This window comes from Carassius gibelio, chromosome B9 (assembly GCF_023724105.1).
Source record: "Carassius gibelio isolate Cgi1373 ecotype wild population from Czech Republic chromosome B9, carGib1.2-hapl.c, whole genome shotgun sequence".
NCBI classification, from domain to species: domain Eukaryota; kingdom Metazoa; phylum Chordata; class Actinopteri; order Cypriniformes; family Cyprinidae; genus Carassius; species Carassius gibelio.
The window spans coordinates 31,475,184-31,490,721 of NC_068404.1; the positions used below are offsets into that span (position 1 = coordinate 31,475,184).

The 15,538-nt window shown below is 37.6% G+C and overlaps 1 protein-coding gene across 1 annotated transcript in view; it reads right to left on the minus strand.

Annotated features, from left to right (window-relative positions):
• The window catches only part of LOC127964884 (NACHT, LRR and PYD domains-containing protein 12-like), a 1,383,583-nt gene that overhangs the window by 824,485 nt on the left and 543,560 nt on the right, over positions 1 to 15,538 (minus strand). The window contains exon 23 of the mRNA XM_052565314.1: positions 13,938 to 14,111. Within this exon, the coding sequence (XP_052421274.1) occupies positions 13,938 to 14,111 (174 nt within the window). The remainder of the gene's footprint in view (positions 1 to 13,937; positions 14,112 to 15,538) is intronic.

The window sequence follows — 15,538 nt, forward strand, 5'->3', positions numbered from 1 at the left end:
GTTGGTAAACCGTGATCTCGGGTTGTTTACACTTTGTGGTGAATTCTGTGTGTTCTGCGTCTGCACTGATTAGTTGTGGGCGTCTCCGTTAATTGTATCAGCAACAGCTGCCACTCATTACTCATCTCCTATATAATGGCTTGTCTCACGTCTTGTGTTTGTGAGATCGTTGTTTCATGTCGTTGTGTTACCCCGTCTGGCTTTAGTGTTAGTTTGCGTTAGGATGTCTGTGTTTTTCCCTAGAACCTCATCCACTCTCTGCACGATCACTCAGCCACGGACTCTTACCTTCGGCTCCATTCCCCGCAGTTCCAGTGCCACTCTCTCCTGCTGCCTCACGCCACCAAGACCCGGACTTCCCACCTACACTCCACTTCAGGCTGGATTTCTCACCAACCACCGTCTCCCTGGAGTGTTATCGTCCCATCGTCTTTGTGTGTCATTGTTCTACTTGTATTCATTTCATTAAATCCTGTTAACTCGCATTTGTTTCCGGACTGTCTTTCACCAGCCATCACAATTACATTCAAGCTCCACTTGGTTCAGAAATCTGAGGTGTCTGTCTGAAATCTGGTTCCGGGAGCAGCAGTATTTCGGCGGGGTCCCTCTGGTCTAGTTCTCCGAGTACGTGTCCAGTAGAGCCGTGTGTTCATCCGTCCCTGGAGTTATGACGCTCACACCTCGTCCAGACTGAAGACAGAAGAACCTGTGGATTATAATCAGTGATAGTGTCTACACTGAATGTGAAATCTCCAACAGCAAACGGATTCCTGTTCTATTTCTGACAGAGTCCGAGCTCTTTACAGGACGCTTTGTCACTTCAAGCTGTTGCGTCCCGTATAGACACGGTGATGCTACTTTTACACCAAATATACTTTAAAACAAACACCAGAGACCACTTAGAGTTAGATGCGATATTGGTATACACTTTTCTAAAGTCAGTAGCATTTGAGGAGAATGACTTACAGTCATAAAAAACAACTGTAATTGTTCATCTAGGTGTCAGCTATAATGCACAATTGAATTGAATGTTTGATATTAAAATAAACTGTAAATCATATGTAAATTATGCTACTTTTTCACATGGGCTCAAACGGAAATTTGAAGTTCAAAGCATTTGAGGAGAAAGACTTTCAGTCATAAAACAATTGTAATGAGTTCATTTAGGTGTCAGCTACAATGCACACCTTATACATTTTTAATATATATTAAAATAAATTATAAATAATTTAGGTAAAAACGAGGCCCGTTTATCACTTTCAGGCACATTCCTGTGAAAGTTTTTTTTTTTAGGTTCATATCACAACCCTTACAAAAATAAACCATGGTTTTATCATAGTAAAACTGCTTAATTTTCTTTTGCATGATTTCTGAATGCTTGAGACTATAAATAAATTAGATTCATAATAAAATTATAGCCATAGGTTAATGTCGAGAGCTACAATTGTAATTTGTAAATAATAAAATGTATTCATTTACTTTTTATTTGATTAAAGTTCTGTGTTTACCCCTATAGTAGGTGTTTTTTCCATCATCATATTTGAGGAAGGGGGGCACAACAATACAATCCTGCTTAGGGCACACATTTGGCCAGCAGCGGACCTGAAAATACATGTCTATAACACTTTGCCTTAAAAAAATCCATTATGTTAAATTTCAAATGTTAAATATTCAGTTAAAAAAAAAAATATCAATATCAAATTCAAAACTGTTTTAAATCCCATATAATATACATTTTTCTTAAATTACACTCTTTTATAACTAAAATGTACACAATTCAAATTCAATCAGTTTTGTCATAAAATAAGTTCAATACAATCCAACTGTTTGCATTTAGGGATGTCAATTTTTGATGATTGATCGTCTTTAAAATTAAAGATCAATTAATAGATAACCTTAATGCTGTGAAATGCATCTGCAGTGGTATTATTATATGTGCAAAAGTCACTCAAAAAAAAAAAAAACCTTTCTCACCCGAATTAAAGGGGTTTTAGTCTGAATAAAATGCTAGTAGCAGGACTGTAAAATGAATAGATGTGATTATATAATTTGATAAAATCAAGGTAGCACGCCGTTTGCACAAAAGTGTTACAATAAGCCACATTAATAGAAACTCTTTGAAACTCCTTCTGCTCTCTCGGACAAATAAGGATTTCTCACTCTCTGCTGCTCCGTTTTTTTTTATTTTTTATTATTGAACAAACATAGCAGCAAATACAGTTTCATCTACAAAAACAAAAAATAAAATGATTATCAACACTAGACAAAGAGTAAGTAAAGTAAAAAGCACGTAAAATAGATAAAAGTAAAACAAAATAATAACAAAATTAAAAAAAAAATACATTTACAAAATAATAATAATTGAGCCAGGGGTAATATATCCTTTAAATAAATTCAAGAGAGACAGAGATGCCTCGAGTCCCTTTTGTTTACATTATAAAAAAGCATAAATATTATACTTTGTGCATAATGTAACTGATTTTAAAGCTTTGGCATTGTTGGAATAAGATATAGTACTCAAGTAATATTTAAGGTAATTTCAAAAGACAATAAAAATAGGTTTGACAGACAAAAATTTACACTTGGGTACAGAAAACTTGGCTAGAAAAATAAAAAGATTTACAAGAAAATACTTGTCTTTCAGATTTTTGTCAGAGTTATAACAACCAAATAACACATCCTTAAACCCCATAGAAAAATTTACTAATAAGTACGTACGTACAAATTTTTCCCAAAAAGTAGCTACATGAACACAATCCCAAAAAAGGTGAGGTATAGACTCATCTTCCACTCCACAGAAGGAACATAAGGGATCCAACTCTGGAAAATTTTTTTGATAAAAAGATTGACTGGGTAGAATCGATAGCAACTTGAATGATACCTCTTTAACCTTATTAGTGATTAGATATTTGTTGGACAGAGACCACACTTTCTTCCAAGGAATATCATTAAAAGAATTACTCCAATATGATATTATACATGGGACAGTAATAATATCATTCTGAAAAAGTTCTCTAATCTTTCTATTCCTAAGAGAGGGACTAGATAAAAAAACAGATCTTCCCTATTGCTGTCTCACAAGGCTGTAACCAGGAGGTAGAAGAGAGTAAAGAATTGCCTGAGTTTTTCAAAAGTGCAATATCTCCACTGGGAACGGCATCCATCACTATGGCAAAGTCTCGTGGGGTGACAGGAATACAATATTTAGCTAAGAATTCAGAATAAGAAAACAAATGACCATTTGGATTTACAAGTTGAGAAACGAATATTTATTTATAAACGAATATTATATGGGATAAAAAGAATATTATTATTAAACCAATCTGAAAAAAAGAGTGTTTTATGTTTGTAACGGATATCATGGTTATTCCATATAAAATACCTGTGGGGGCTAAAATTATGTTTGTAAATCAAGTGCCAGGCCAGAAGTACCTGTTTATGGAAATTTGACAATTTTATGGGTAATTTAGAAATATTATAATTACATACTAACAGAAAGGGAAGACCACCAACTTTAGAAAAAATATAATTGGGAATAGCATTCCATAAGGAATCAGAATCGTTCAAGAACTGCCTCAACCAATTGATCTTAAACGTATTGTTTAAGGAAGCAAAATCAAGAAAGTTAAAACCACCTTGTCTCTGCTGCTCTGTGTTTCACAGAAACCTAGCTGAATGACGTCATACCGGACAGTGCGCTCCATCTGCCGGACTTTCAGCTGTTTAGAGCGGATCGGGACGCATAATCAGCGGGGAAATCGTGCGGCGGTGGGACATGCTTTTACATCAATGAACGCTGGTGTACAGATGTAACCGTGTTAAAGAAGATGTGCTGTCCTGATCTAGAAATGCTGTTTGTCAACTGCAAGCCGTTCTATTCACCGCAGGAGTTTCACTCGTTCATTCTGGTCAGTGTTTACATTCTTCCACAAGCGCACGTGAGCTCAGGGGCAGGGGTGGCCATGGAAATAATCATGGCCACCCCGATCTAGTTTCTTAGATTTTGATCAAAATGACCTCGATCGATCATGGCAAAAAGATTACGTTCGGACTGCGAAACTATCGCGACAATTGAATCACTTGTCACTTACAGGCAAATGCGTTATCGTTATCCGTAGCGCACGTTTCTTTCCAGCATTTGTAAAAAGTCGAGGACTGAGAGAGACGAGAAGTGAAGCTTCGCTTTTTTGTGTCTGGTTCAACTCGTGTTTGAGCACACAAACACATCTTTTCAGGTGAGTTATTAAAGTCAGATAAATTATTATTTTAGTTCCGTTCAACTATTTGTGTCTGAAGTTTTATCATTGTCCTGTGCAACAAACAGGTAACGTAGGGAGCAGTTAACTTAGCTAGCTTCATATTAGCCGACTCAGATGCTCAAAACTATGTTTATCTCTGAATATATAAATGAATATATAAAGATTTTATATACAGTAACGTTACTTTTCTATGTAAACACGCTAACGTTAGATGGATGTGAATAACTGTTGCGCTCTCATCATATTTGCGTCGTCACGCGCATGACGCAGAGTTCTAGATCTAGATAAAGTCTAGATAAAATTAGGTACCTACAACAAAAACATCTAATCTTTGCTCAACAATAATCCTACATTTTTTTGCCATTTTTCAAACATGTTAATGTTGATATGTTCTGCTTGTGTTTTGATTTGTATTGATGTCAGTCAGTCAGTGAAATGTGTGGAAAATGGAGAGAAAGGCAGCAGATATAGCATCCTTCTTCAGGAAGAGTAGCAAGAAGCAGCCAAATGACTCTAAGACACAGGTGAATAATAGGCAGGATGAAAGAGAGAAAGAACAGACTGACACAGAGAGTGAAGGACAATAATTTACAGAGAGCACAAGCACAAGAGAAATGTTAGGTATCATGACGATATCAAGTGGAAGTCCCTCTTCTCGAGATGATACATATTTTAATAAAAATAAACACATACATACAAAGGTTACACACTCAAATGTTAGACTGGATTAAAATATAAGAAAATGTAGTGATAAGTTTTCTATTTCTGAATTTCAGCATACACAGTTATGATGATCTATATTAAATCTGGACAGCTCAGGATATAAGCCCATCACTGAAAATATCACATTGATTTTCTTGGTTTTCAGTGCTGTATAAACATATCAACTATTTTCTTAATGTCCTTTGGATAAAAACGTCTTTTGCTGAATTAGTTTAGTTTCCTTGAAGCTTGTTTCTTCTGTTCATCAACACTGCTCCACACATTACACTTCCATGCATTCATTTAACTTCACATCACTGATTCCTGTAGCGGCTCTTATTCACCATCATCTGATCCTGAGGAAACTGAACTGACGTCTAAATACTGAGAGTCCTACCCTAAAACACACAGACAGTCAGATATGAGTATGAGACATTACTGCTGTCACATCACATCAGCAGATCCAGCTCAGAAACACACAGTATATTCATATTACAGTCAGAGATATGAATCAGAGTATGTGAGCGGAGTGCGGAGTGGAGCGTGTGATTTTGACTGGAGCGAGGAGCAGATCTTTTAAAAGTCGGAGCGTCGTGGTTTTCACTCGCTCCAAGATCGCTCCAGCACCGCTCCGTCACGAGAACAATTCATGCCAACAGCCCGTAATATAACTGGATATTTAGCAAGAAATCACATGTTAAACATATTTAGCTAGCTTGATAAATAAGGATCACTCAAATCAGAAAGAATGTGAAGGCTATGACGGCTATATTGACATGAGCGGGAAGTTATAGTTCTCAAGGATGTTTGATTCTTCTAAATACTGAATATTTTCAGCTGAAAGCATGACTTAAACACGTAGACTACTACAACACTTAATTATACACACGCAATCGCTTTCTAAATGCATTCAAACAAATATAATCTTCAGAATCAGAATCAGAATGAGCTTTATTGCCAGGTATGTTTACACATACGAGGAATTTGTTTTCGTGACAGAAGCTCTGCAGTACAACAGAATGACAGCGACAGAACATAAAACACATAATAAAAGAATAAAATACAAATATGTAGATAGTGAATGACAATATACAAATGACAATTGTAGGCAGGTATATTACAAAATGCAGTTATGTATGTACATATATATATTATGTGCAAAATTTAAGTGTATACTAAGTATGTGTGTTAGATAAATAAAGTGTGTGTGTATATAAATATAAAGTGTAGTGTGTTCACCGTTATTATCAGCTGTTCATTAGATGGATTGCCTGAGGGAAGAAACTGGTCCTGTGTCTGGTCGTTCTGGTGCTCAGTGCTCTGTAGCGTCGACCAGATGGCAACAGTTCAAAGAGGGAGTGTGCTGGATGTGAGGGGTCCAGAGTGATTTTGACAGCCCTTTTTCTCACTCTGGATAAGTACAGTTCTTGAATAGATGGGAGAGTTGAACCGATGATTCGCTCAGCAGTCCGGACTACTCTCTGTAGTCTTCTGAGGTCAGATTTAGAAGCTGAGCTGAACCAGACAGTTACTGAAGTGCAGAGGATGGATTCAATGATGGTGGAGTAGAACTGTTTCAGCAGCTCCTGTGGCAGGTTAAACTTCCTCAGCTGACGGAGAAAGTACAACCTCTGCTGGGCCTTTTTTACGATGGAGTCAATGTGAATGTCCCACTTCAGGTCCTGAGAGATGGTGGTTCCCAGGAACCTGAATGACTCCACTGCAGTCACAGTGCTGTTCATGATGGTGAGTGGGGGGAGTGCAGGGGGGTTTCTCCTGAAGTCCACCATCATCTCCACTGTTTTGAGGGTGTTCAGCTCCAGGTTGTTGAGACTGCACCGGACAGCCAGCTCTTTTACCTCCTGTCTGTAAGCAGACTCGTCACCATCCTGAATGAGGCCGATGAGTGTGGTGTCGTCTGCAAACTTCAGGAGCTTGACAGAGGGGTCCTTAGATGTGCAATCGTTGGCAAACTGAAGAGGATCCAGCAAGGGTCCAGTGATATCCTTCAGGTGGCCCAGCACCAGTTTTTCAAATGCCAGGCCTGTAGTCATTTAGTCCTGTAATTTTGGGTTTCTTAGGGATGGGGATGATGGTGGAGCGTTTGAAGCATGAAGGGACTTCGCACAGCTCCAGCGATCTGTTGAAGATCTGTGTGAAGATGGGGGCCAGCTGGTCAGCACAGGATTTCAGACAGGCTGGTGTAACACAATCTGGGCCTGGTGCTTTTTTCCTTTTCTGCTTCCGGAAGACCTGGCGCACCGCATCCTCGCTGATCTGAATTGCAGGTGTGGGGGAGAGGGGGGATGCAGGAGGTGAGAATGGTGAGAGTGCTTGATTGGAGAGGTGTTCAGGATGGGTGCAGGAGCTGTTAATGGTGTGAATGGTTGTGTGGGGAGGCGTTCAGGGCAGGTGATGGGTGTTCTTTCAAACCTGCAGTAAAACGTTCAGATCGTCTGCCTGTCATTGATTCTCCACAGTGCTGGGGGGTGGTGTCTTGTAATTGGTGATCTTCTTTAGACTTTTCCACACTGATGCGGAGTCGTTGGAAGTGAACTGAGTCCTTATTTTTTCAGAATAATTCCTCTTTGCCACTTTGATCTCCTTTTCCAATGTGTATTTAGCCTGTTTATACAAGACATTGTCCCCCTTCACGTAAGCATCTTCTTTGGCCTGACGGAGCTGTCTGAGTTTTGCAGTGAACCACGGTTTGTCATTATTGTAAATTAGTTGAGTCTTTGTAGGAATACACATATCCTCACAGAAACTGATATATGATGATACGGTCTCTGTGAGTTCGTCCAGATCGGTGGTAGCAGCTTCAAAAACACTCCAATCAGTGAGGTCAAAACAAGATTGTAAATCCTGCTCTGCTTCATTAGTCCATCTTTTTACAGTCCTTGATACAGGTTTAGCTGATTTTAGTTTCTGCCTGTAGGACGGTATAAGATGAACCAGAAGGTGATCAGAACGTCCCAAAGCTGCTCGTGGAACAGAGTGATATCATCCTTTATTGTGGTGTAACAGTGATCCAATATATTACTGTCTCTTGTGGGACATGTAACATGCTGTCTGTATTTTGGCAGTTCACGGGACAGATTGGCTTTATTAAAGTCCCCGAGAATGATTAAAACAGAGTCCGGGTGTTGTTGTTCTGTCTCTGTGATCTGATCAGCAAGTTTCTGTAAAGCTGAGCTCACATGCGCTTGAGGATGGATGTAAACACTGACCAGAATGAACGAGTGAAACTCCCGCGGCGAATAGAACGGCTTGCAGTTAATGAAGAGTGTTTCAAGATTTGAGCAGCACGTCTTCTTTAACACAGTTACATCTGTACACCACCGTTCATTGATGTAAAAGCATGTCCCGCCGCCGCGCGATTTCCCCGTGGATTCTAATTCGCGATCCGCTCTAAACAGCTGAAAGTCCGGCAGATGGAGCGCGCTGTCCGGTATGGTGTCATTCAGCCAGGATTCCGTGAAACACAGAGCAGCAGAGTGTGTGAAATCCTTATTTGTCCGAGAAAGCAGAAGGAGTTCGTCCGTTTTGTTGGGTAGAGAGCAGAGATTTGCCAGATGGATGCTAGGCAACGGCGTTCGAAATCCGCGCTTCCTGAGTCTGACGAGCGCTCCCGTTTGCTTCCCCCGTCTGCGCGTCCTGAAGCGCTTGATCAGCGCCACCGCTCCTCCGATAACAACGTTCACTAAAACATCTGAATAATTGAAATCCGGAAAAACATCTTGTGGTGCGTTCTGCTGAATGTTCAGCAGTTCTTCCCTGGTGAAACTGATGGCAGGAATAGAACTAAAGACAGGACAAACTAACAAAAACACAAAAACATATGCAGAGCTCGTCACGGAGGCAGCCATCCTGTATCGGCGCCAGTCGATTGACTTACAGAGCTACTTCATCTGTATCTGATTTTGAATGAGCAGAAATCTGTAGAAGAAATGCATCGATCCGTAGTAAAATAACTGGTGAAAACATTTCATCACAAACTAAAATTGCACCGCAAAAAGCAGAAATTATACCTTTTAATGCAGACATATGATATTTGTCATGTGGTAGCAGGCATGTACTGGCCATCGGGACTACCGGGAGATTCCCGGTTGGGCCGCGGTCTGGTTGGGCCGGTGCATTATGTATTTTGTTTTTAAATCATTATTAATATATTAATAATATAAATATTCGTAAGTATATTGTATAATCCAATTCCGGCCTTATATGTCTCTTTCATGAAGCCGCATGATGCTGCGAGACGTGACGTGTTCACTGCTCATTGGCCAATCAGAATCAAGTTCTATCCTTGAAAAGCGTCCACATTACAACTGCGACGAAATTGAATATGTTAAATAATAAAATATCTAAGCGTAAAGGAGGGGCCGAAAGTTGAGAGAGAGAAAATGACATGCACTTGAGGCAGATGCCACCAAATGTGTCAAGATAAATAAATTATTTGCTGGAAGGCAAAAGACTTAAGTGAAGATGTCAGCAGGGCGGGACTTGACTGCTGAGGTGAGACAGAAATGTAATGATACACGGAGGCTACTGCATTGTTTTGTTTCAAAAAGTTAGGATATTCCTGCTGTAATATGCCACCACTCACTGATCTATATAAATTACATTTACAATTCTCAGCTCTCAGGTTCTGTCCATTTTATTACAAAATTCAGACAATATCGTTTTGGCGTTAGAAAATGTGACGTGACAGATCACTTTCCGATCATCTGTTACTTTCTGTTTAAAGATACAGCACAACTTCCCTAAATGTATATATGCCTCATAAATAATATAGATCAATCATTCATCAGTCAAAACGGCAGGAGAACAATTATGTCACAGAACGTTACATTTACCTCAAGAAAGCCATTTAAAAACCATAGCACGTTAGTTGAGAAATAGCCACAAGAAAGGAGTTTTTTGCTTAATATGTGCACTATAGTACATATTTATTATATTTTCAACTGTCATTAAATAATAGTTATTATAATGAAAACTGCATTATATTTATAACTAGTTATTTTTAACCTTTAATAAAACCAGCTGATGCTCTATGTCTCTGTATATTTATAGCATTTATGTGAGATACATTATTTCAATTTGTAATCAATTGAGAAAAAAATCCCTTAAAGTGCCAGGCAGAAGCCTTATACCTACTGTCGGTCTGTGTCATTAATGTGAACAAAAGACAGAGAGAAATAACTCACTGCTCTTGACTAACAGCTTTAACAAGGATATGTATGTATGTATGTATGTGTATATGCATATGTATGTGTGTGTGTGTGTTAAGTGAAGTATTTTACACTTGATTATGCAATATCTGTACCTGAAAACGGTGCTATTTATGATTTTTTTTCTTATTTTATTACTGACTGTTCACTTGTCTTCATTAATGTTTGAACTTCATAGTTAGTGCTTATTGTGGTATTGAAATTGGAATTGTGAAATGAGATTGCAGTTTATTTACAAAGAAAACCAAAGTACAGTTTTGAACCCTTGCATCGAGCTCTGCATTTGAACATATAAGCCAGTCTACTTCAAGGATTTTTAAAGGCCTTTGATTATGTTATGTGATTATTTTAAAAATTTAAAATAAATCACTACACAATGTTCTTTGTCTCAATTACTCTTTTATTTTATTGTAGATCAGTGGTCTTTATAAATCACGTTTACAGTAGATCAGTGGTCTTAATACTAGCCTACTATAAGCAGCTAACAGGTCCGAGGTAATTTGTTTAAATTAATATATATATATATATAAAAGTGTTATGTTAAAGCACATGAAATAGTTACAGCAGAAAGTGTGTACCCTAAGCATTAATATTTAATTAGAATAATAAAAAGCACATTAATTAAGACCTTTAGATATTTAAAATAAATTGCAGATTAATGTATTTATAGACATGTAGTGTGTGTGTGTGTGTTTACATGCATAGTGGGCCGGTCTGGATAAAGTCCAAGGCTGATTTTTTTGTCCCAAAGTTTGCACACTAGTATTCCAGTAAACCACTTTGAATCTCTCCTTGTTTTTAATTTATTGTTTAATATCGGTTATGAACAGAAGTTGAAGTGTGTAATTTCACACATACTGAAATACTTTAGACGTGGAGTGAAGGTGGAGCGGTGTTTCTGATATCAGTGAGTGTGGAGTGGAAATTAAATGATCGGAGCGCGGAGGAGAAATTGTTGACGCTCCACTCCGCTCACATACTCTGATCTGATGAACAACTGATCATAGATTAATAACAGTGAATGATCAACAACTCTCTCTTTATCATTTACACACAGAGACACTGGAGGAGATGAACATATTCATATATTCATAGATCATCACAGAATTAAACAGTTTAAAGAACAGAAACTAAAGTGGAGCTGAATTATTATCTTATATTCTCCAAATATGTCTGTTACTAAACTTTGGCCATTTTAAAAGATTTAAATAATAATATACTCACAGTAGTGTAATGTCTCCAGTTTATAATGTGGATCATCTTTCAGATCAGAGAGTAACTTCACTTCTGATTCTTCTAGATTATTCAGAGACAGATCCAGTTCTCTCAGGTGTGAGGGATTTGATCTCAGAGCTGAAGTCAGAGCAGAACAACCTTCATCTGTGACGCCACAATCACTCAACCTGTAGAGAACAATGACACAGTGTTAATTGTAGTTGAAGAGCGCCCTGTAACTCACTGACCTGCCGGCGTTCACCATTCACACGGTGCAGATGGGAGCAGTGGCGCCCCGGAAATTATAATAGGGGTGGCCAGATGAGGCCACAGTAAATACATAAAGGGTTTGCAATATTGACAATATGATATCTCTGTGATTTCTGGGATTGTATCGATAACGATAATTACACAACATTTTGCTGAGTGTGTTATTGTGCTGAGATCTTATTTCTAATTGTGCTGACAGCTGACTCCTAAAGGTTTTATTTTTACATTTATGCCATTTTTTTTTAAAGTGATCACCATCTTTTAGGTCAAATATTTGCATTTGGGCTGTTAACAAGCAAATGCAATCAGTATCAACAAAATTGATCTTTGCAATGCAGAGAAACCAGAAGCTGCATCTGAAGAGCCATTGAGATGTTTTTACACACTGTTTAATCCAGCTCTGAGGGACATGGAGTTCTTTAACCTGCAGTTACAAATGAATAAATAATGATTTGATATTTTAAACATAAAACATTGAAAACTGATGTTTAAAATAGTTAAAAAAATGAAAAGGTACCTTAAATGTGAAATTAAAACCGCCAGTAGCTGGCAGCGAGTCACTGTTAATAAGTGAGTCATTGCGATTGAACCGAATCATTTAAACTGTTGATTCATTCAGGAACGAATCACTCTCATGTTGCTCAGAGACGCAAAACAGTGCTGTGTTTGGAATGATTTTTGTTTTTAGAAATAGAGCAAAAACAGGGAATATGTTGTCTAAAACATAAGTCTCTTGATATTAACTTCTTGTTTATTGAACTGTTGTATAAAATCAATATCACAATTGTAATTATATGCTGACTTTTGGAGAAAAATGTCACTCTTCATGTGATAGTAACCATTTGAACTTATATAAATTATATAGATCTATACATTTTCTGCCCCATATCTTGAACATTTCTATAATTCTAAATGTCCAGTGAAAGACATTTAGAATTAGAATTAGAATTTAGAATTTAGACATTTAGAATAAATGCGTATGTGCACTAGTCTAGACCATCACGTGATGTATGCGTACACTCTGTGTATTGATTGGACGGGGGAAAAGGGCAGCTACTCTGGTGGAGCAAATATCTGCAATCTTTCTTGGTGGCTTTTTTTTCACTTAAACTATTGTGAATTTACATTCTGCATTTAAATTAATAGTGCCCACTGCAAACCATCCTAGGGCTGGCCAGAGTTTATACAGCTGACTTCAGTTTATGGGAATAAATTGTGTATTTCCCTCACAATTGTCACAAAACACTCACTTCACTGTCTGTCTGGTCTCTCTGCACGTTGCTTTGCGAGATCATGAGGCACGATTTTTCCCCCTCACTGCTGCACGAGTCTGCGTGAGAATATGGGGGTGTGAGAGCGTGAGAATTGGGTCAATCGCGTGAGTCTCACCCTAAATGTGTGAGAGTTGGCAGCTTTGTATATGGGGCAGTCGTGGTCTAATGGTCAGAGAGTCTGACTTGTAACCCACAGACAGGGATGTACTGGTCATCAGGAGTAAAGTGATCAACAACACGAGTGTCTTGATCCATTCAGATGTGACACAGAATTGTGTTTTACAGTCGTGTGATATGAGAACATTAAAGCTTCTGTAGTGATGCTGGCTGAAAACACACACCACAATCTAAACTTCATGACGAGGCCAATTAGAAAATGACAAAACATAGACTTGTAAATTCATCACCATAATAATTTAACTTGCAGTTATTAACACTGTACAATAGAGATGTATTTATTATAAATGTTACCGTTATTAGCCTACTTAATTATTTACTGGTAATATTTAATAAGTTCTTAAAGGACAGTTCTCCAAAAAATAAAAATAGTCATTTTGTCAAAATTGTGTAATTTCAAACCTGTATGAATTTCTTTCTTCTGTGGAACATAAAAGAAGATAAATTCAGGAATTCAAGAAATTTTTGTCCATACAGAAATCAAGGGGAACCAAAATGGTTTGGTAACGTTCTACAAAATATCTGTTGTGTTCTACAGAAGAAACGAAGTCACACAGGTTTGGACTGACATGAGGGTGAGGAAATGATGACAGAATTTATTTATCAATAGATTTCCTGCATTCTAGCTCAAAATCAATGCTTTACTGTCAAGTGCATTTCTATGTGACACAAATACATTATTAAGTTTGTTATATTTTTCATGAATTCAGTCATATCTATTATAATTTACTCCAATTAAAGGCCCTGTCACCCAGAAAAACATTCATGGAGGAACTCTTGGGTCAGATGGACTGGATTTATAATCTTACCACAGTTTCTCCAGTTTACAGCGAGGATCCTCCAGTCCAGCACAGAGACGCTTCACTCCTGAATCTCTTATTTTATTCCAAGAGAGACTCAGTTCTCTCAGGTGTGAGGGGTTTGATCTCAGAGCTGAAGTCAGAGCAGAACAACCTTCATCTGTGACGCCACAATCTCTCAACCTGTAGAGAACAATGACACACTCTTCACTCTCTCAGATCAGATCAGTTTAGCTGTGAATCCATTAGTAAAGAGAAACAACAAATCAATGTGTGATGCATCACTGGACTGATATTTAAAACGTTTAAAAAAAACATGATCATAAATCATTTAAAGCATCATTCAAAAATAAAAATTATTTATTTTTACTGTCAGGATTTTTAATCAAATACAGGCATGTGATTGGAAACATTAGGCAAGGCAAGGCAGGTTTATTTATATAGCACATTTCGTACACAATAGTAATTCTTTGCTTTACATAAAAGAAAGTAAAATTATAATGAAGAAAAATAATAACAAGAGTAAAACAAGCAATTTTAAAACTTTTAAAATTATTAAAAAAATGTACTTATTTAAAATGAATTTAAAACAGTTTGAAAATGATTTTACATAAAATAAAATAATTAAAAAAAAACAGTGAAAATATAGTGCAATCAGTTCGGACATTGCACAGTGCTCCTTCAATAAATGCACAGCTAAACAGATGAGTTTTAAGTCTATGACTAGTGTTTTAGCACATCTGATCTCTTCTGGAAGCTGATTCCAGCTACGGGCAGCATAGTAACTAAAGGAGGACTCCCCTTGTTTTGTGTGAACCCTTGGTATTTCTAACTGACTCCATCCTAGTGATCTGAGTGCTCTGTTAGGTTTATATTCAGTGAACATATCTGCAATATATTTCGGTCCTAGGTCATTTAGTGACTTATATACGAGTAAAAGTACTTTAAAATCAATCCTAAATGTAACTGGAAGCCAGTGTAAGGACCTGAGGACTGGTGTGATATGCTCAGATTTTCTGCTTCTAGTCAGAACATTACAATTATTAATGATTTTGAAATAACTTGTAACCAGTGTTGGGAGTAACACATTACAGTAACATATTACTTTTAGCTGTAACACAGTAGTGTAACACATCACTAATCAATTTTTAGTAACATTTTACTCGGTACATGTTCAGTAACGCTTTACAACACACTTTAAGCCTAAAATGTAGTTGATCAAAGAAAATAGAAAAGAATAAAACAGTGAGACATGAACGAATCAAAGATGCAGCAAATTAGTTCCATTTCCTGTTTGTGGTCAGTCAATAGCTGCGTGTGGTGTCCACGTTTGGAAATAAAGACTAAACGTCAGCTTCTGATATATTTGTTTAGTGATGTTTTTTCATTCATCTCTCTCTCGCTGGTGTAACTCTGTATTGTGTGACGTAGTCCAGTGAAGGTGTGTTTAGGACGGGGTTTACAGGAGTGTGTGAGGATATTGTCATGACACAGAATGATCTCGTCCTCTGTGCTCGAGGTCCGAGGCTATTAGCTCCGTCCGGCTCGCTGTTAGCCTCGGCTCACACTGGACAGTGGAAAAGAGGCTAATGAGTGAAGATAGCAGAAGA